This window comes from Fusarium oxysporum, chromosome 12 (assembly GCF_000149955.1).
Source record: "Fusarium oxysporum f. sp. lycopersici 4287 chromosome 12, whole genome shotgun sequence".
Classification (NCBI taxonomy): Eukaryota; Fungi; Ascomycota; class Sordariomycetes; order Hypocreales; family Nectriaceae; genus Fusarium; species Fusarium oxysporum.
Window position 1 is genome coordinate 629,899 of NC_030997.1, and position 18,314 is coordinate 648,212.

The 18,314-nt window shown below is 47.6% G+C and overlaps 9 protein-coding genes and 1 non-coding gene across 10 annotated transcripts; 6 read left to right on the top strand and 4 right to left on the bottom strand.

Annotated features, from left to right (window-relative positions):
- Positions 1–89: 89 nt before the first annotated feature.
- Positions 90–1,923, top strand: FOXG_21133 (uncharacterized protein; the record flags this gene model as incomplete). The annotated part of the gene is made up of 4 exons (XM_018401466.1): positions 90–287; positions 337–792; positions 848–1,274; positions 1,352–1,923. 4 exons carry the CDS (start codon positions 90–92, stop codon positions 1,921–1,923), a joined length of 1,653 nt encoding a protein of 550 aa, XP_018252496.1.
- A 271-nt stretch (positions 1,924–2,194) lies between these two features.
- Positions 2,195–3,039, top strand: FOXG_21134 (uncharacterized protein; the record flags this gene model as incomplete). The annotated part of the gene is made up of 3 exons (XM_018401467.1): positions 2,195–2,447; positions 2,494–2,705; positions 2,752–3,039. The coding sequence occupies 3 exons, from the start codon at positions 2,195–2,197 to the stop codon at positions 3,037–3,039; spliced, it is 753 nt and encodes a 250-aa protein (XP_018252497.1).
- Positions 3,040–3,117: 78 nt separating this feature from the next.
- On the bottom strand, positions 3,118–4,953 carry FOXG_13309 (uncharacterized protein; the record flags this gene model as incomplete). Its single annotated transcript, XM_018393264.1, has 4 exons — positions 3,118–3,400; positions 3,448–4,625; positions 4,677–4,880; positions 4,927–4,953. The coding sequence occupies 4 exons, from the start codon at positions 4,951–4,953 to the stop codon at positions 3,118–3,120; spliced, it is 1,692 nt and encodes a 563-aa protein (XP_018252498.1).
- A 433-nt stretch (positions 4,954–5,386) lies between these two features.
- On the top strand, positions 5,387–6,298 carry FOXG_13310 (uncharacterized protein; the record flags this gene model as incomplete). The annotated part of the gene is made up of 2 exons (XM_018393265.1): positions 5,387–6,080; positions 6,132–6,298. The coding sequence occupies 2 exons, from the start codon at positions 5,387–5,389 to the stop codon at positions 6,296–6,298; spliced, it is 861 nt and encodes a 286-aa protein (XP_018252499.1).
- Positions 6,299–6,375: 77 nt separating this feature from the next.
- Positions 6,376–7,388, bottom strand: FOXG_13311 (cysteine dioxygenase). The gene is made up of 3 exons (XM_018393266.1): positions 6,937–7,388; positions 6,634–6,889; positions 6,376–6,578 (listed from the first exon to the last, which is right to left on the bottom strand). Exons 1-3 carry the CDS (start codon positions 7,246–7,248, stop codon positions 6,484–6,486), a joined length of 663 nt encoding a protein of 220 aa, XP_018252500.1. The 5' UTR covers positions 7,249–7,388; the 3' UTR covers positions 6,376–6,483.
- A 732-nt stretch (positions 7,389–8,120) lies between these two features.
- Positions 8,121–10,127, top strand: FOXG_13312 (uncharacterized protein; the record flags this gene model as incomplete). The annotated part of the gene is made up of 1 exon (XM_018393267.1): positions 8,121–10,127. One exon carries the CDS (start codon positions 8,121–8,123, stop codon positions 10,125–10,127), a length of 2,007 nt encoding a protein of 668 aa, XP_018252501.1.
- A 419-nt stretch (positions 10,128–10,546) lies between these two features.
- On the top strand, positions 10,547–12,496 carry FOXG_13313 (uncharacterized protein; the record flags this gene model as incomplete). Its single annotated transcript, XM_018393268.1, has 1 exon — positions 10,547–12,496. The coding sequence occupies one exon, from the start codon at positions 10,547–10,549 to the stop codon at positions 12,494–12,496; it is 1,950 nt and encodes a 649-aa protein (XP_018252502.1).
- A 121-nt stretch (positions 12,497–12,617) lies between these two features.
- On the top strand, positions 12,618–12,689 carry FOXG_21135. Its single transcript has one exon. It is a non-coding gene; the product is annotated as a tRNA-Asp (tRNA).
- Positions 12,690–12,899: 210 nt separating this feature from the next.
- Positions 12,900–14,893, bottom strand: FOXG_13314 (uncharacterized protein; the record flags this gene model as incomplete). The annotated part of the gene is made up of 5 exons (XM_018393269.1): positions 12,900–13,219; positions 13,270–13,395; positions 13,448–13,816; positions 13,874–13,912; positions 14,647–14,893. The coding sequence occupies 5 exons, from the start codon at positions 14,891–14,893 to the stop codon at positions 12,900–12,902; spliced, it is 1,101 nt and encodes a 366-aa protein (XP_018252503.1).
- Positions 14,894–16,776: 1,883 nt separating this feature from the next.
- On the bottom strand, positions 16,777–18,275 carry FOXG_13315 (uncharacterized protein; the record flags this gene model as incomplete). Its single annotated transcript, XM_018393270.1, has 4 exons — positions 16,777–17,809; positions 17,865–18,046; positions 18,104–18,204; positions 18,257–18,275. The coding sequence occupies 4 exons, from the start codon at positions 18,273–18,275 to the stop codon at positions 16,777–16,779; spliced, it is 1,335 nt and encodes a 444-aa protein (XP_018252504.1).
- Positions 18,276–18,314: the final 39 nt, after the last annotated feature.

An 18,314-nucleotide genomic window follows, 5' to 3' on the forward strand; every position in this document is an offset into this window, starting at 1 on the left:
ACACACCATGTTCGTCATGCGCTTCTTCGGGCAGAACATGCACTTACCCACCGATTGGGCCGCGCGTTAGGCGAACGAAAAAAACAATCATGGCTGAGATGGCCAGTCGCATTGCGAGTTTAGAGCGCAGCCTTGCCGAAGCAACTACGCATGGGAATCTGTCCCGTAACAGTTTCGAACCAAGCACGGCTGCGGATGAGCACGACTCGCCCAAAGACTTCCTATTGCACAAGGGTTCGACCGGCCAGTACCTTAATGAAATACTGGTAACTCAAGTCGTTGGTGAAGTGAGTCGTGCTAATACTGTATGATGATCGTGGTACTAATAGGTATCAGGACGAAAGTATTGCAACTGCTCTTGCGACATCGCAGCACGAGCAAAGAGAGCTTCCAAGCTCTCCCTTTGATGCAATGGGAATTATGTCCTCTCCCTGCTATACCCAGCACCCTTCTGCGTTTCACCCTGGCAAAGCTACCGCCATCGAGCTTTGGAATATCTACCTGAACAACGTTGAAATCATCCTCGGACTGAAGTTGACGCACATTCCCACCGATGAAGTCAGAGTTTATTCAACTATAGATGACCCTGTCACTGAAAAGTTTGACGATCTTGCATTTTGCTATAGTATTTACTTTGCAGCGGCTGTGTCACTCGAAGATACTACATCGCTCTTCTTGGATAAGACCACTGAACTTCAGCGTTTCAAAATGGGCATCGAACAGGCCTTTGCTCATGGTGACCTTTTTAATCGGCCAACATTGACTGGTCTACGAGCTCTAGCTATATACCTCGTGAGTTTACTCCACCACTGTCCTCATGTGGCATGCCTAATCATCTGGAATCAAGTCAGCAATCCGCGTTCATAATCGAGGGAAGTCTGTTTGGATTCTCAATGGTCTCGTCATCCGAGTAGCTCAATCTCTTGGACTCCATAAGGATGGGACTAAGCTTGGCTTGTCACCTTTAGAGTCGGAGCTCCGTCGAAGACTTTGGTGGCATATTATTACAAGAGATAGCCGGTCCGGGGAAGACTTCGGTTTGGAAGACCCCAATGATCTGCTATCGACGTCAGACGTCAAGCTACCCTTAAATATTAATGATGCTGATATCTTCCCTGAAATGAAGGAGTTGCCAGTCGAACGGACCGAATGGACCTGCATGACGTTCTCGTTGGTCAATGTCGACTTAGCTAAAGCTATGGAAAAGCTCAAAGCTGGCAACGCTCAGCATCAACACTCAGCAAAGAATGGAGAGACAAAGTCGTTCAAGAAGCGTATACTAAGATCAGGGCCAGACTGGAGAAGTTAAACCCAGTAACACCGCACCAACGACTTACGGTCCACTGCACAGACTATCTTCTACGGAAGCTCGACTTCGTCACAAACCAACAGTGGCTCTTATCGCAGAAGAGGGAGGTCAATGACTCTGTACTAAAAGAAGAAACACTTGCTACTGCGTTGGACATCCTGGAAGCGAGGACAGCTGGCAATAATCCTTTTCTAGCGCAGTTCTCGTGGGCTAAGAAGGTTCATCCGCAGTACCATGTAACATTATCTGTTCTGTGGTATTTGTGCACTAAACCGCAAGGTCCACACGTCGACCGCGCATGGCGGGCTATAAATAGCATCTTCGAGCAGGAGATGGCTTTTGACTTCATTGGTTGTACTGGAGCTAAACCAGCTGTTCTGAAAGCGCTGAGGATTAAGGCTGAAACACTGCGGAAGAATCTGGACGCACCAGCCGCAAGGACTGGGCGCAAAATAGACCCTGCTACGTCGACTGAGCTAGAACATATGGAGGACCCTTTGAAATTCCTTGAAGGCTTCAATTTCGACGACGAGGTTTTTGAAGATGGAGTTCCATGGTCATCGTGGACTTCGCTCCTTCATGGGCTTCAGGCGGATCAACCGTTATTCCAATAAGCCGGCAGATATTTCTTTTCTGACCTACGAGACGTATCTATACAGGTGGTGATAGAATAGTAATTATATGAACATGCGGCACCAGAAACAGTATCACAGTGTGAGTGGCTGCAGTAAGCTCATCCTGGACTGTGGCCGTCACGGCGTTGCAGAGCCACTTCCTTAATTCCGAAATCCGTAAGTCCGACTCCTTAGCTTATAAGGCGATGAATATTGGATGCACCAGAATTCTGACAGATCTTCCTGTGTGTGAGTCTACATTTCAGGAAAGATGGTAACTATCCTAGTTACTGGTGCAAACCGCGGGATTGGTTATGCCATTGTGCAAGCCATCGCTACCCGCCTCCCTTCATCCACTATCGTGCTTGGGTGTCGCAGAAATGATGCAGCACAAGAAGCGATTGAATCACTAATTGATAGTGGAATCAAAGGTAAACTCGGCTTTGTTGAGTTGGATATTGAGAACGACGCTTCTATCGAAGCAGCCGTGGCATCTCTGGAGCGAGAATATGGGAAACTGGACGGTATGTGTTCTGATCATTGACTGAATCGGAGAGCTGACCACGACAGTTCTGATCAACAACGCTGGCAAAGTTGAGCGAAGATCATCAGATAATCTGGCGGATATCCGAGGAGCATCCAACTCTTGCTACAACAACCTCATCACCAGCAACGCTGTTGTTACGCATGCCTTTGGTAAACTGCTAAGAAAGTGCTCCGAGCCAAGAGTCATCATGATCTCGAGTGCTCGCGGCAGTATGGCCAGAACAAACAACAAAGAGGTTCGTGACCGAAGAGACATCATGTGCAAACGCTCATCTTTGCTAGCTCCCTCCTGTTGCCAACATTGACTATTGCGTCTCCAAAGTTGGTCTCAATATGCTTATGCTGCACTTGCAGGCCGCGGAGAACCATAGTAATAACGGAACCAATATCACTTTCTGGGCTGTAAGCCCAGGACACTGCAAGACGGCTTTTAATGGCTACAAGGGCAGGAAAGACCCCTTAGAAGGGGCCGAGGCAGTGGTGAGGTTGCTTGAGTCGACCAAGGGGGACATTGAACCTGGGACATTTTGGGAGTATGAGAATGGTAGCTTTCAGCAAGTTCCTTGGTAAGTTAACTTGGAATGTTGGCAGAAACATATTAGAACAGTAGCACAATACTAATATTCGAGTCTACCTCTTTCCACGTCATCAAGAAGGCTCCAGACTGTTAAGGAACCCAATGAGCCAATCACCCCCAAATTTCAGGTCGATCTCATGAGCACGTCTAGTTTTCATCGCTTGAACTGCTTCAACGCAAATGTTCTCTAGTACTTCCGTCTTCCGTGAGGGCAACTCCTTAGCAACTTCTCCAAACCATGCGAGAGCTCTCTCGATGAGATTGCTATCCCGCTCAAAGTCCGCGTGCTGGAGATCATGTAGGTTGTTGGCAGTCAGGAGTACCATTGAAGAAATGTAGGTACAAGTCGAGACCCTATATATATTAGTGCTGGTTAAGTGTCGTCGTGTGGAAGCACTTACCATTTCAACCAGCAATATTTCGGCACAACATACTCGAATAGGATCATGAAGTCTCTCGCTTGTCCTACCAATGAGTTCCAATCGCTTGGCAGTTGTAATGTGCCCACTCCTCTGCCATGATCACGTAAAACGCCGACCCATTGCTCATCCCAAGCATGTGCCCTTGTTATTAACATCAAGGATAGAAGACTATTTGTATGAAGAATGCAGAAGAAAGCACCGACTGAAGGGTTATTACTCGTAGTTGTAATGACGTCAGCAGCACCGAAATCTGATGGCACTGAGGCTTTCCAGTTGTTCAGTGCGAGCACGATATTCTCTCTTTTCAACCTTCGTTCTTCAGGTGTCCGTTTCCAGGCGCGAGTTGAATAGAGGTGGTCGTAGATGTCACCCTGGATGCTGGCAAGCTGGACCCGGGCGAGGAAATAGTCCATAGTGGTGCTACCGTCGATACTCGTAACTACACCAGCGCTAGAGTCACCGTTGTTAACAGTACTGAATGACATAGGGAAGTCAAGATCGATGTCCTCGTCGATTTGGATAGATGGCTGTTGGGCGCGGAGGCTGAGATCCTTATCAACGATGTATGCTAGCCAGAAGACGCGGGCATGTTGTTGTCTTTCAACAGGATCAAGATGCGCAGAATAGGCACGGTTATGTAGACCGATCTTGTGTATAAGACGCATCGCTGTTGATATAATGACCAAGGCCGGCGTAGAGTCGTGTCCAGTTTGTAGCAGCATAGCCATTCCAATTAGCGTCTGAATATTAATGAGCTGAGTCTGGCTTAGCGTTATAGCCCATAGAACCGATTGAGCGTGGCTCAGATAGCTTTCTGTAGTGCCATACGGAGTGCCAATGCTGTTGCTTTCGGGCATCTGTTGCAGTGCCATGGCTAGCACGACATTGATCGCAGCCCAGACGACTGGGTCGCGCTGTTTCGGTTCGAGAGCGTAGGTTTCTCCAACAAGTCGTAGAAGAGTATCGGAATGGAAGAGAGGCAATAACGAGTTAACAGTATTGAGATAGATGCCAATCATGTGCATCGTCTGTTGAAGGGGCGGGAGTTTAAGAGAGTGGCGTATCTTTCTGACTTGAGCGAGGTCATCTTTGTAGTCTGCTTGGGGCGATGGCGCAGACGCAACTAATGCAATCTCTGTTGCCTGTTTGTACTGAGCCTACATCTTGACATTAACTTCTGTTCACCGCATGATTCTGCAGTACAGTACCAGTTGCTGTTGTAGCTCTTGCATCTGCGCTTGGAGGTTCCGGATTTCATCCTCCTTTTGAGGCTCATCATCTTGCAGAACTTTGGGCTTCCATTTTCGACTACGCGCAGTGTGTGTGCAATTAGCCTTGTAATTGACACAATTTGAGCATTTAGGCTGCAGCCCATCACACTTGATCTTTCGTGTATAACAGAGGTCGCACGCCTGATCGCCAATTAGCAAGCCATCTGTATATACTGTTGAATATTACTTTTCGTGGTCGGTTGTTCGATTGCATATTGAACTTTTGGTATGGTAGCGGGCATTAGCTGCGAAAGGTGGGAAGCGGTTTAAAGTGATGACAATGCTTCCATGGAGGGAGGTTATAGTGTCCAGCCGCTTCCGCGGAAGCGGAGTTGGCTGACAAAGCGCATATTTCTAAGAATAAGCTTTCCATCAACTCCATTGTTTCTGTGACTATGCCGTTTTCGGCTTCCATGGAAGTTTCACTTCCAATTGTCTTCTGCCTTGGTCATGATAGAGCTGATGTGTAATGCCTTCCATGGAGTAGGCTGAATATTCAAATGGCGCTTGAATAAGGGCTTCTCGGCGAAGTAGTACAACTCCATCTGGAACAGGCATTTATATAAAGTCCCCAGATTACCATCAATTAGGTATCTTCACAACTACTTCAACAGATTCATTGCAAGCAACATTCTTTAAGAGTAACCATGGATAACTTTGTCTCTTTCACTAAAACCTGGCATAACAAACCCTACCCCTCCATTGACCCAACTCGCCCGGAGCTCAGTGCAGCCGGTAAATTTGTCGCGATTACTGGTGGTGGTACAGGTATTGGCAGGTCAATCGCTATTGCCTTTGCGCAAGCTGGAGCATCAACCATCGCTATCCTCGGAAGACGTCTCGATAGACTTGAGACAGCTGCAGCCGAGATCGCAGAGGCCAGTGGAGGCAAAACAAATGTCATCTTTGAGGCCGTCGACATCAGCCAGCGTAGCAAATTAGATGCTGCGGTTCCAAACCTTGTCAAGAAAGCGGATGGCGCTAAGGTTGATATCCTGATCAGCAACGCCGGCGTTTCTCCCGATGTGGGAGCAGTCGTCGGTTTCGATGAAGCGGAGTTTCGTCGGGGCATCGAACTCAACGTCATTGGCGCCTTCAACACCCTCCAGTCCTTCGGTCCTTTTCTAACCAGCAATGCCTACATCTTCAATACATCAACCGGAATGGTGCACCTGAGGCCGATCGCTCAAGGCTGGGCGTATACTGCCGTCAAAGCCGCCGTCTTCAAGATGTTCGAGTACCTGCAGGACGATAATCCCGAGTGGCACGTTGTCCAGATTCAGCCTGGCGTCATTCGCACTGAGCTGAATGAGAGGTTTGATGTTGTCGGGCAGGATGATCGTAAGTCACCTTGAACCTTTTGTGGATTACTAGCTGACTGGTTATATGTAGCTGCGCTTGCAGCTCAATTCTATGTTTGGCTTGCGTCACCAGAGGCGGAGTTTCTCAAGGGTAAATTTGTCTGGGTGAACTGGGATGTCGATGAGCTGAAGGCTCGCGCTGATGAGATAAAAAACTCTCTTCTTTTCAAGGTGATTCTTAACGGTGTACCCATGTGAGGGACAGACCTTTCCCGACCTTGCCGGATGTCAAATTTCACTAGGTCATAGACGATGTGTTGCTCTTCACATAGATTCGATAAATATTATACGGTCGCGAAATGGAATCAATGTCTATTCTCCGTATCTTTTATGGCAGGGTATCAATGTATGTAAGGACTATCTCAAACTCTTCCAGATATTAATTAGCGAGCTTCGGCTCTTGCCATGAAGCTTGCACGACCCGTTGACTCGTCGAAGACATTGTAACCGATATCAGCAGCATTTGGCGGAGTGTATACTAATACATGTTAGTTAGCAATTCAATGCGAAGTCATAGAAGCTTTGGAACTTACTGTGCAAAGATACGGCCACTTGGGTAGGGTGAGGGTTATGCACTCGGTGAAGACCAATGTCGTCTGAGATATATGTGACTTGATCGGCTTGGTGGGTATTGGCACTCTTGATCGACAGAGGGCGGTCTTCGCAACCCTTCTCAGGCATGTTGTAGATGGTTTCTGTCAACTCGCCTGCCAGCACTTTGAGGATACAGTGGGCATTGGCGTGATCGTGAATGGGTGAACCTTTTCCTGGGTTCCAGACTAATAAGAGCTTTGGGGAGTTAGTATCGCAAACAGTCAATGATCTAGAATACTCACGATATTGGCTTTGTGATTGATGTTGACAATCGCATTGCGTGTGTAGTTCTTCTCTGGACAGTTGTGATAATAGCGTGCCCAATCGTTAGGGTTTGATGTGTATTTTCTCGCTAAGGAAATGAGGTAGTCCTCATCGATATCCTCGCAGCCAATACCACCCTCCTCTCCTAAATGAGCTTTGACATCGCGGACGAAGTCATCCAGAGAGTAAGTTTCGGGCTCTTTAAAGTCGGTGTAGGAAGTGAAGCCTTGGTGAGATGATTGACACGGTGTAAGTGGCAGAGGGGCAAATCGTGTTGAGACTGCAGCCATTGTGGTAGAGTTCAAATAGTGGTGTGAAATAAATAGATACGATAATAATCTTGGGTCTTGAGGTGCAGAAGTACTGAATCAGTTTGAACTGTTTAATTACAGGCCGGTTTGCACAATGTTATCAAGGTGCTATCTATAATAGAGCCGCATCTTCAATCGCCGAACCATCATTCAAGGGTCAATCTCGTACCAGTGTCTTCGGGGATTCAAGCGGTGCATTGATTGGCTCATGACCGAGACTTCAGATAAGGGTGAATCAGTCCGCCAGGATCTTGATCGGCGATTGAAGGCCCTGCATGAAAATAGTAACGTTCAAATCGCTTGTTGAACCAACCCTCCTCGCGATATTATAGAGAGAATACTTTTAGATTGCCCAAGGATAATCATGAAGGGACTAAAACTATCTCAGCTTCTACTTCTCTATGAGGTCGATGTAGAATGATGAATGGGAAAGAGAACAATGGGATTCTCGGCTTGAGATTGTAGATCATGTGGATATCTTCGGCTTATTGGTTGTTATCGACTGGCCAAGACGTGGCCTGATATCAGCTTATCAGTGCATTGACCACTCACAAGCTCGAGTCAGATCATCCTGTCCCCACTCAACATTCTTCAACTTCGTGTTTGCTTCTGCAGTTGAGATAGCATGATACATATGCACATTCGTTCAATCAATCAATCAATCGTCTAATCTCTTTTTTGGCCGCTGCAAGTTGTATCATATGCTTGGTTCAATCTAACGATTCTCCATGAGGCTCATGCCTTGATTGCGCAATCTGTGCTGATCAAACCCTGCATATCTTTCAATCGCCGACTCACCCGAATCCACCTCCTTCTGATATCCCATCCTTACCGACTCACCGCAGATCATCATGACAGTCTCAACAACCGGATCAGTCAAATCAACCGGCATAGCAAGTCTCGCTTGCGTCGTCTGCAGAAAGCAGCACCTCAAGTGCGATGCGGGGAAACCCTCGTGTTCGCGTTGCAAAGAGACAGAGCAAGTATGCTACTACGAACCATCGCGACGTGGTGGACGTCGCAAGAAGCATCGTTCGCCAGCCGAGGAACTGCAGCAGAGAAGTAGACAGCCCGTGATGCAGACTTCTCAAGGCGACCAACAATCTTCATATGTGGATTGCGTAACTGTTAATCCCATCAGTTTACCGATTACTCCGACATCTTCTTCCCAGGAATTACCGTCATCTGGAATAAGTCAGAGCACAGCTACCAGCAATGACTTGGTTGGAAGTGTCGCCCGACACACCCGTCAATCACCCCGAGGCGCAAATGTGCAGACCCAACGACGGATTAGCGACGACCAAACCCCTGCTCAACAACCTCAACCTCAAAACGATAATGTCATGTCATATCTAACGCATCTTGACCCTAACATCATTACACAAACCTTTGGTAGCAATAGCTTGGGGAGTCTCAATACTCCCGTACAGCCTTGTTCCGACGGCGATCGCCTGCTTCGACTGTACTATGAGAACTTTCACAATGCTCATCCCTTCCTCGTTCCAAGTTCGGTGTTCACATCGCGGAACTATCCCCCATATTTGCGTCGCATGGTTGAATTTGCAGGATCTCACTACGCCTCTTCTGGGCCAGACGCACAGCTGCGCGCTGAAGTCGCGACTGATATGATGTCCGCCATCGAAACCTCGACTTACATGGTTCAGTCGCTTCTGATCTACTCTATCCTTTTGTTCTTCAGTCGCGATCTCGATACCGCGAACAGAACATTCGGCCAATGTACGCAAATGGCCATGGATTTGGGCATGCATCGCGAAGACTTTGCATCGTCGAGACAGCTTGATAATCCGATTGAGGCCGAAAGTCTGAGGAGAACTTGGTGGGAGATTTATGTCACTGACATCTCCATGGCTATCCCTCCCAAAACAATGATCCTGCGATGCAGCAGTACGCCGCCCAAGGTCCTCTTACCATGTGAAGAAGCATTCTATAATGGCCGGTTAGACATCCCCCCGTCACACCATGTTCTTGAGTTCAAGAGGCGGGTGCTCTCAACAGGCGACGTTGCCTTCTCCTCATTCAGCTATCGCATCGAAGCTGCGACGATTCTAGGACGTGTCTTGCTGCTGAATCAGTTGAAGAACAGTAGCCATGACCATACGCAGTCCATCGAGAACGCCCTTCTTAGCTGGTCGAACCATCTGCCTTCTGGAAAGTTGGAGATCGTTGATTCGTATGGTAACATCGATGAGATGATGTTCCAGGCACATATGATCATCGCCTTAGCCAGCATGCTATTACATCTTCCGCGAAGTAATCTCTACCCACTGCTAGCGGATGTCAAGGACCCCTTCCTGCCTTTTGCGCAGAACCATCCTCTTTCATCATCAACAAGTCTGATCCAAGGCATCAAAGCAACAGACGCTTCAAGAAGAATATCAGATTGCATATCGCTCTGCCCCAATGTACCAAAGCATACACCATTTGTCATTCCAGCGCTCGCACTATGCGGCTTCATCCAAATAGCAACCTCCCAAGGCCATCCTGACGAATGCTTCGAACATCACTACAACCGCGTCACCCTCGTTCTCGGATGCCTCAAGAGCGCCCGGCGCATGTGGCGCATGGCAGAAGCAGAATACGACCGCCTTCGCTGCTGCGCTTCAGAACTCATCGCCGACGCCATGGATAGGATGAATGCACTGCCTTTATCGCAGACAATACCAAACTCATCTTCTTCAATGCCTGCAACATCTGACCAGGGAGGAGATCTAACGTTGGTTTCGCCGGCGCGCGGGAACGCTGACTCGGGATTGCCAAGATTTGATCCTCTCTTTCTGGATCCTGTTTGTTATGATTATTCGTTGTTCAGCGCTTTGCCCGACTTTCATAGCTCTTAGGCTGCGTTTTACTGTTTGGAAAAGTGGAAAAAGCATACCCTGCAAGGCGATATTGACTCTACTCATTTTTGAAGCACCGATGTGCGATTTTTTCTCAATAAACGGTTTCTAAAAGAACGTCTCAGAAAATGCCTTCCGATTGACCATCATGCAGCTCCCAAATTTTCGAGGTCGTTTCATTGGTCGCAGGGCACACCTAATAGTGCTAAGCGCCAGAAGGCATTTTGTCAGGCGCATTCACAGCCTCATCACAGCCCATTGTATTTTGACCTTCAAACTCTCCAGCAGGGTTCCTCTGGCCTACAATTTCTTTTCTTATCGCCGAAAACTCAATTTAACGGGCATCAAGACACTATCTAGCACTTTAATACTGATCCCTTTACCCAGTGCCTCTCGATCCTCGTTTTATCATCGCCAATATGTCCACTAAAGACCTGTATCAGACCCCGCTCGACACCTCAAAACCTGAGATAAGACTATTAGAGATAGTTGAGGACAACGGTGTTGTCTCATGTAAATTGCACACCGTCACTTTCAGCAAACAACTACGCTTTGCTGCGCTATCCTACGTATGGGGAAGTGCAGCCGACAGGGTCAACATCAACATCGACGGCGTTGGGGTTCCCGTTTCAAAGAGTCTCGCCCGCGCGTTGAAGGAAGTTCGAGGCTATTGGCAATATGAGTTTCCCAATAGAGATCAATCCAAATTCAGAATCTGGGTCGACGCTGTTTGTATCAACCAAGCCGATGCTGCAGAGCGTACTGAACAAGTCATGCTCATGCGCGACATCTACTCATCAGCTGATCTTGTACTTGGTTGGTTAGGTTCTGAAGAGGACGATAAAATCTTGACAGCTATCACGACTATCATGGTCTTGAGCAAAGCCTTCAGGGCAGCAAAGTGGGAGGTTGATAACCTGATGAACCTGGAGTGGTTGAGAACTTGTGGTCTTACAAAAGAACCTGAATGCGACAAGTTCTGGGCATCGCTCGATGATCTCGCGTTGCTCCCATACTGGCGACGCGTCTGGATCTTGCAGGAAAACGTCTTGGCCTCAACATTATTCTACATTGCCCCACGAGTCTGTATCGAGTACAGGTCTCTCATGAACGTGTGCCGCATGTTTGACATTCTTTCCCTCAAACTGACTGAAAAGCAAGTAACGAAACCAAACTTTGTCCCAAGCCATATTTGGATGAAGTTTTGTCCACCTAGAGGTACCGGTTTCATTCACCTACGAAACATTATCCGTTTCGATGTTGCCAAGATTATGTACAAGGACAAAACCACAAAGAGTCAAGAAGAGCGACAACGAACGGCGGTTCAACTTTCCGCATTTGGTGGTACACTCGAAGCTACAGATCCCAAAGACCACATCTACGGCCTTCTGGGTCTTAGCTCACTGCCCCTTAGCCCGGACTACACCAAGAGCGTCAGAGATGTATATGTAGATTACTGCAAGGCGGTACTAGAAACTATTGGGAACAGCGGCAGGAGAGAAGTGCAATTTCTTCGAGATGCTGGATCGGGTGTCTTCGAAGATCCTCTGAGGCTGCCATCCTGGGCACCGCAATTTCCATCAAGAGCGACCGACAACCCGACTTTGATGTTTGATGGAGAGTTCGAACTTACTCGAATCGTCCCTAATATTCCACGGCCAAACATCGCGGATGCCAAGTTGCACCTATTCGGTGTGAAATTACAAACGTTAAAGAAGGTCGGAGGGAACCCAGAGATCCGAAATCTCCAGAAGGGAGGCGATCTTGCCGACTGGATACAAAACTATATCAATCGCATACCGTTCTATCCAACTAAGATCCCTTCAATTTGGGCCCTATTTCTAGTGGTCGCGAGGATGCAGAAACTGGCCTTGGATACACCGAGCATGTTGCTATTGCTTAACTTCACGAAGCGACTAGACCTCCAAGTTCCAGAAAGCGATCGACCACGAGGTGTTACGACATACTTCCAGACACGTGAGGCTGACGGTCTTTCCGTCATGATAGTTCAGGATGGGGGAAATAACCCTGAAATGATGGGATGTATTTCGCCGTTGATCGGCGGGCCTGATGCACTGAAGGCGAGGATGTTTGATGTCGATGCTCAGCAGGTGTTTATGATGAAGCGAAACTACCATACGAGGTTATATGAAACCGATGCTGGATATTTGGGAATGGGGCCACAGAACTGCAAAGTTGGAGATGTCATCTGCATTGTAGATGGTTACGAGGATCTTGTTCTGTTGCGGAAGCGTGGAGATGATTATGAATACGTTGGACCATGTCTGGCTTATGGAATTACGGATATGTATATAAAGAGAAAACTTCAGGATAGGGAGGTGGCGGTCGAGACATTTCATCTGGTATAGGTTGAACTTGTTCTACTAATAGGGATCATCCACTGGGACTTAGCATTACACTCTCTTATCTTTATATACACTATGACGCCGCTTCCTACCACAACCCACTACAGCAGGCTCTAGCCTGTTATCTTCCGTAGTATAGTGGTCAGTATGCAAGCTTGTCACGCTTGAGACCCGGGTTCAATTCCCGGCGGGAGAGATCCAGCCACCTGCAATATGCAGGTCATTCTTTTTTGCTTTTTTTCTCATCGGTATTTAAAGTTGTATTTGGCGATGGTATGTTGCCATTGCGATAGAATTGACTTTTTGGCCCCGATGGTTTGACCGTTTTGTTAACGTCTGCCTGTTGGACTAAACTTCAATTAAAACACTTTAGAAAAGTTAAATATTAATGCCAGATCTATTAATTCTAAAGCTTAGGATCCTCCTCCGCCTTTGCAACAGCTTCAACATTAGACAGAATAGACTCCTCCAAGCTTGTCCAACCAGGTCGGCCTAAATCCTTCAGAAGCTGCTCAGCCTTGTCTCTTGGCTCGATCTCATTGGGGTCCTCTCCACCTGAGAAGTTTTCAGGGAATGTCCTATTAGGAAAGTTCTTTCTAAGAATATCCAGGATCGCATCCCAGCTGAAGCGACCGGCGAAGCCAAAAATACGCTGTTCCTTGACATGATCAAAGATAGCAGCTGCAACGTGAAGTCGGCCTGTGTCCTCGACGTCAATGTAGTATTCTATGTCGATATTAGTACATAATCATCACCATAATATGCTCGAGACTCACGAGGGACGATAAGGCTGTGGAATGGTGTTACTTGTCCCTTGAAGAGCAGCACTGGAAGGCCAGAGCTACTAGGGTATCCCTGGTTCACGGGATCAATTGAGCTTCCCCAGTTGAAGTTGGGAAGGACTATTATCGCTCAGTCAGTGGTAGCGATATACAATTCTGTTGGATATCTTACCGGTGTTAACGACCAATTCAGGCTTCTCGCTTCGGTGTTCCTTGTGATACTTCCAGATAGCCTGTTCTGCCTGTGCTTTGCTTGCCGCATACACAGCACCACGTCGGTCGGGCGTGTAAGGAGGATCAGCCCACGCCTTCTTGATCGCACCTTCAGACCAGCTCTCTTCAGTCACCTTGACACCGGGAACATCGCGCTGAGAGACGACAGCGGCAGAAGATGATGAGGTGAAGACGAATCGCTTCACGCTGGGCTCTGCATAAGCGGCCTTGATTGCCGCGACGGCGAAGCTAATGACGCCAGGAATAACATTATTAGGATCAGCGTCCATAGACATAATTGACGCAGTATGCGCAATGACAGCGGCCCCTGTAGTTGTTGCATTAGTCACATATCACTTTATCGACGCAAAGAACTAGTTCCTACCTTTGGCGGCCTCAGTCAAAGCTTTCTCATCTGTCAAGTCTGCCACCGCCAGGGTTCAAATCCATACCACGAAATCCACATATGGATCCATAATGTGGATCCATATCCATTCCATTCCATTCCACGTGGGCTTCAGCATTTCCATATCCACGCCACGAAGCCCCTTCCACATGTTCCACATGTGGAAATCGTGGAATATTTTAGGTGGGGTTCGAAAATACCTTGATTTCCTTGTGAAATCCCGCATATCCTAAGTACTTTCTATCACCCACAACAACACAACATCGATTTGCCACCCCATTTTCCTCCGTACACAATGAGTCCATTCTGGGGGCTTCACTGTTACTCGCGTTACTACCCCAAATCGAAATGGCCACTCCCCATCCTACCAAGTCAACCACATCCGTTCCAGAACGAACAGAAGAGGACAATCAACGGCTCTTTCAGCTCTACAAAAGCTGGATCTTGACGGAGAGAGACGGCAAGGCGCGTCTATAGGTATATCGGTTCGGCTACGAATATCCAGCATAACAAGAAACAGGAACGTCGGTGGGTGTGTTGCCTTTGCGTCAAGCAACGGCGGATTTTAATGGACCAATGACAAAAACATTGACGTCACCGAGGGCGGGCGGGACCCATTAATTACCATTGTTGGACGAAGTAGGTTTCCATTCCACGAATTCCACAATATGGATCCATTTCCATAATGGATCCATTTCCACCCATTCCACATCGAAATTATTAGTCAGCATCCATATCCACGCCATATTCACAAATGTGTCGTGGAGTGTCGTGGATTTGAACCCTGGCCACCGCGACAAGCTCGAAGTTTCCTTGGCCGTATTGTTTATCAAATGCAGCTGTGAGCCACGAATTCTTCTCGACGTCACGAACAGTTCCGCGAACCTTGTAGCCATACTCGAGAAATTGTTTGGCGACATGAGAGCCGAGAAGGCCGTTGACTCCAGTCACGAGGACTAGAGAGCCTTTGGGGATAGAGGGATTATCGAGTGGGGCCATTCTTGTTAGATGTTGTCTAAATGATGAGAGTAACTAGAACTGATTCTATTGTGTGGATACTTGGCGTATTTATATACCTCCTCGCTGAAGGACTCACCGCATAACCCCTGCACGGTTGTTGATGCAATATGGCCTTAGTGTGACTTGATTGTCCGCAAGTCCGCAGAGAGTTTCGCATGTTTTGAGCCCTATCAACGGGCATAATGCCTGATTTGTATTGGTGCTGCGCGCTAAGTTTCAGCATTTATAATCCACCTCGGCAAGATTGAAACATCCGGGACGGTTTTATGACTAGATGGATTACTGATCATCTCCTTCTTGATCATCATAGCTATTCACAGCAGTAATTCTTGCGACTTCGACTTCTTCCCTCGGGGTTCTTGTTCCCTCGGCAGTTGCTCTGTGGGGACAGGTGGAGCCCGCGGCGAGCGAATAGTGGACTTTCATGCTTTGTAGCAGGGGTCTTGAATCGTCACAAAAAGCAATATCCTTGCACTGAAAACTCAACCGATAAAACATACAGTTTCAACCAGCTGATACTGGAGGGCCTCAAGATATTAACAGCATCGCCTTGACCTTAGCTATGTCTATATTGTTAAATCCTTAAAGTATTTCCCAACGCTCTAAAGGCGTGTTAACATGGTCGAGCAGTAGCGTTCATCTGCCGTTGATATAGTGTTCCTGGCTGCACGGTGTCCATACTTTTTTGACTCACCTTTCGTTCTTATCTAACCGCTGATCAAACGTCATGCAAGGAAAGCTCATTTGTCGAGGGACATTGAACTTTGTCAGCCTCAAAATCCAGACCACGCTCATCCAATTAAGCAGCATGATACTCAATTGACAGTTCAGTCTGACAACCTGCACTCCAACTATGCTCTCTTGAGTATAGCATCAAACTCCCCAATCATCATCCCAGGCTCAGGAGGTTTCTACATCAGCTGATATATCTTTAAAAGTATTAATAGTTTAACACTATACTGAATCTAGGCCAGCCTCATTTCTCCGCATTCAGCGTCTTCTCCATTTCGCACTTAGAGTTTTCCCCAATCTCAGATCGTAGGCGATTCCCCCGCAACCCCGTTCAGGTCTTGGCCTTTTGAACCTTTTCACGCTTATTTACGCCGCTTTCATCATACCTCAAGCCACGACAATTTCCAAGACCGATACTACATCGGGCCTTGCAATTGATGTAATTTGCAACCACCAAGAAAATCACCAAGACATGGTTTAATCTTCATTGCGTCATGGGGTGAATCGTTGCCACAGAGAACCTACTGGATGCTGGAAGAGATGACGATAAATGCTTGGCGTTACATATGACCTGATAGCAAAAGCTGACATGGAAGTGATTATGTAGAACCACTTAGGTTATCGAATATAATCAAGGTGCGAAACTAAGGCACTGTAGGTATGGTGGGAGAAGGTGACCCTTTCGCAAAACGATATTCCGTCTCTGAAGGGTAGCTATGAGTCAATATTCGAATGCCAATCAGTTTATAAACCTAATGATATCACCCTCAATGGCCCCTTTGCTAGTGCTTAGTCTCAGTCAAGTCTTTGGACGAGTATGTACAAGATTGATCAGATCAACTCGCACAAAGTTAAGATTTTCCCCTATACTTTCTTCAGAGGACTATAAGCACGCCGCTTTGTTTGAATACAAAAGCATTTGCTCCAAGGACAATCATACGACAACATTATGTATTACATACGAAGATGACGGTGGGATGGAAGAAGATACGAGCTAGAGTTTGGACAAAACTTTTCAATTTAGATTAAATATCTATCTAGACTTCATCCAACAACTCTTATCCATAATATGAAAAATGTCAACTCAGTTCTCGTCAAGTCAATTCAAGATGGACAGCAGATTGAAGGCTCTAGAGAGTATACAGGTATCGAGGGTTGTGCTCGCCGAGCTCAGCAATCTCCTCCTCAGTCTTGCCCTCCATGCGCCAGTCCTCTTGACCAGAAAGCTTTCTCTTGTTAAGACGCTTGAAGTGGAGGTAGACGGCAGTGTGAATGCAGACAGCAAGGGCAAGCATGCCAATAGAGGCACCGTAGCCGGGACGATAATGGGGCTCGTATTCGTTGCTGAACAGGAAAGGGGCGGCAACACCAGCTGAGTTTCCAATGGTGATGAAGATACCGCTAGCGAAGGCACGCTTGCCATATCGCGGCTGATTGACAGTGATCCAAGCCATACCAGATCCAGAGCCGGTCCAGAGACCGATAGCAACAATGAAGCATCCAGCGTAGCTCATGGCAGTGCTTTGGTTGGCAATCAGAAGAATGTAGCCGACTATCATAGTCAAGCCTCCTCCAATGCAGAAAAGTCCTCGCTGTTGGGTTCGGTCACTGATGTTGGCACAGATCAGATAGGTGACGAAGCCCACGGCGTACACAGGGACTGTGAGACCCTGGACTTGCTTGTCGGTCCATTGGCCCATTTGCTTGATGATGGTTGGCAAGAAGACACTGAAGCTGTAAAGGACTGAGTGACTACAGTATTGAGCAATGGAGAGAGCCCAAATGGTCCAGTCCTTGGCTCCAGCGATGACGTCTTCCTTGTGCATCTCCTGACCAGATGTTGTTTGACCAATCTCCGCTGCTCGCAGGTCCAAGAGGTTCTGTCGGTCCTCCTCAGTGAGAAACTTGGCGGTTGCGGGAGTGTTTGGCAGGATCCAGGGGATGAAAACGGCTGTCAGGACGGTGGGGATACCGTTGATAGTGAGAATCCATCGCCAGGCTCGCCATCCGGCAGCACCCTCTTGAGGGCCATCCCAGTTGTCGAGCTCACCGATACCGAGGGCAACGAGACCACCAACGGCTCCGGAGATGGCAGAGATGGAATAGAAGTACGCATTGCGAAGTGAGATGTGCTTCTTGTGATAGAAGGTGGTCAGGTACAGCCTAGAAATGACCATGGTCAGATGCATATCACGAAATGGAGAAGTCCAACACTCACATGATGCCTGGGAAGAGACCAGCCTCAAAGAAACCGAGAAGCAGGCGGCAAGCAACCATTGAGCCAAAGTTGTTGACGAAACCTGTGCAAATGGCCACAATACCCCAGAAGAAAACGAGACCGGCAATGTATCGTGCAGGCTGCAGCTTCTTGATGATAAGGTTGGAGGGAGTTTCAAACAGCTAAGATCAAGTCAGCGGGCTGTCTCATGAGGTGGATATGGCATTGATGCGACTTACACAGTAGGTAACAAAGAGAATCGACACGCAGATTTGAAATTGATCTCTTGTGAGGCCAAGTTCCTCCTCGAGACCATAGAGACGAGCGTTGCCGATACTAACTATATCGAATTGTCAGTATTGGTAGGGCTGGATGTTTCAGACCAAACTCACCTCGATCCATGAAGTTCATCAGGTAGATCCAGCAGACACAAGGAATGATACGTCGATC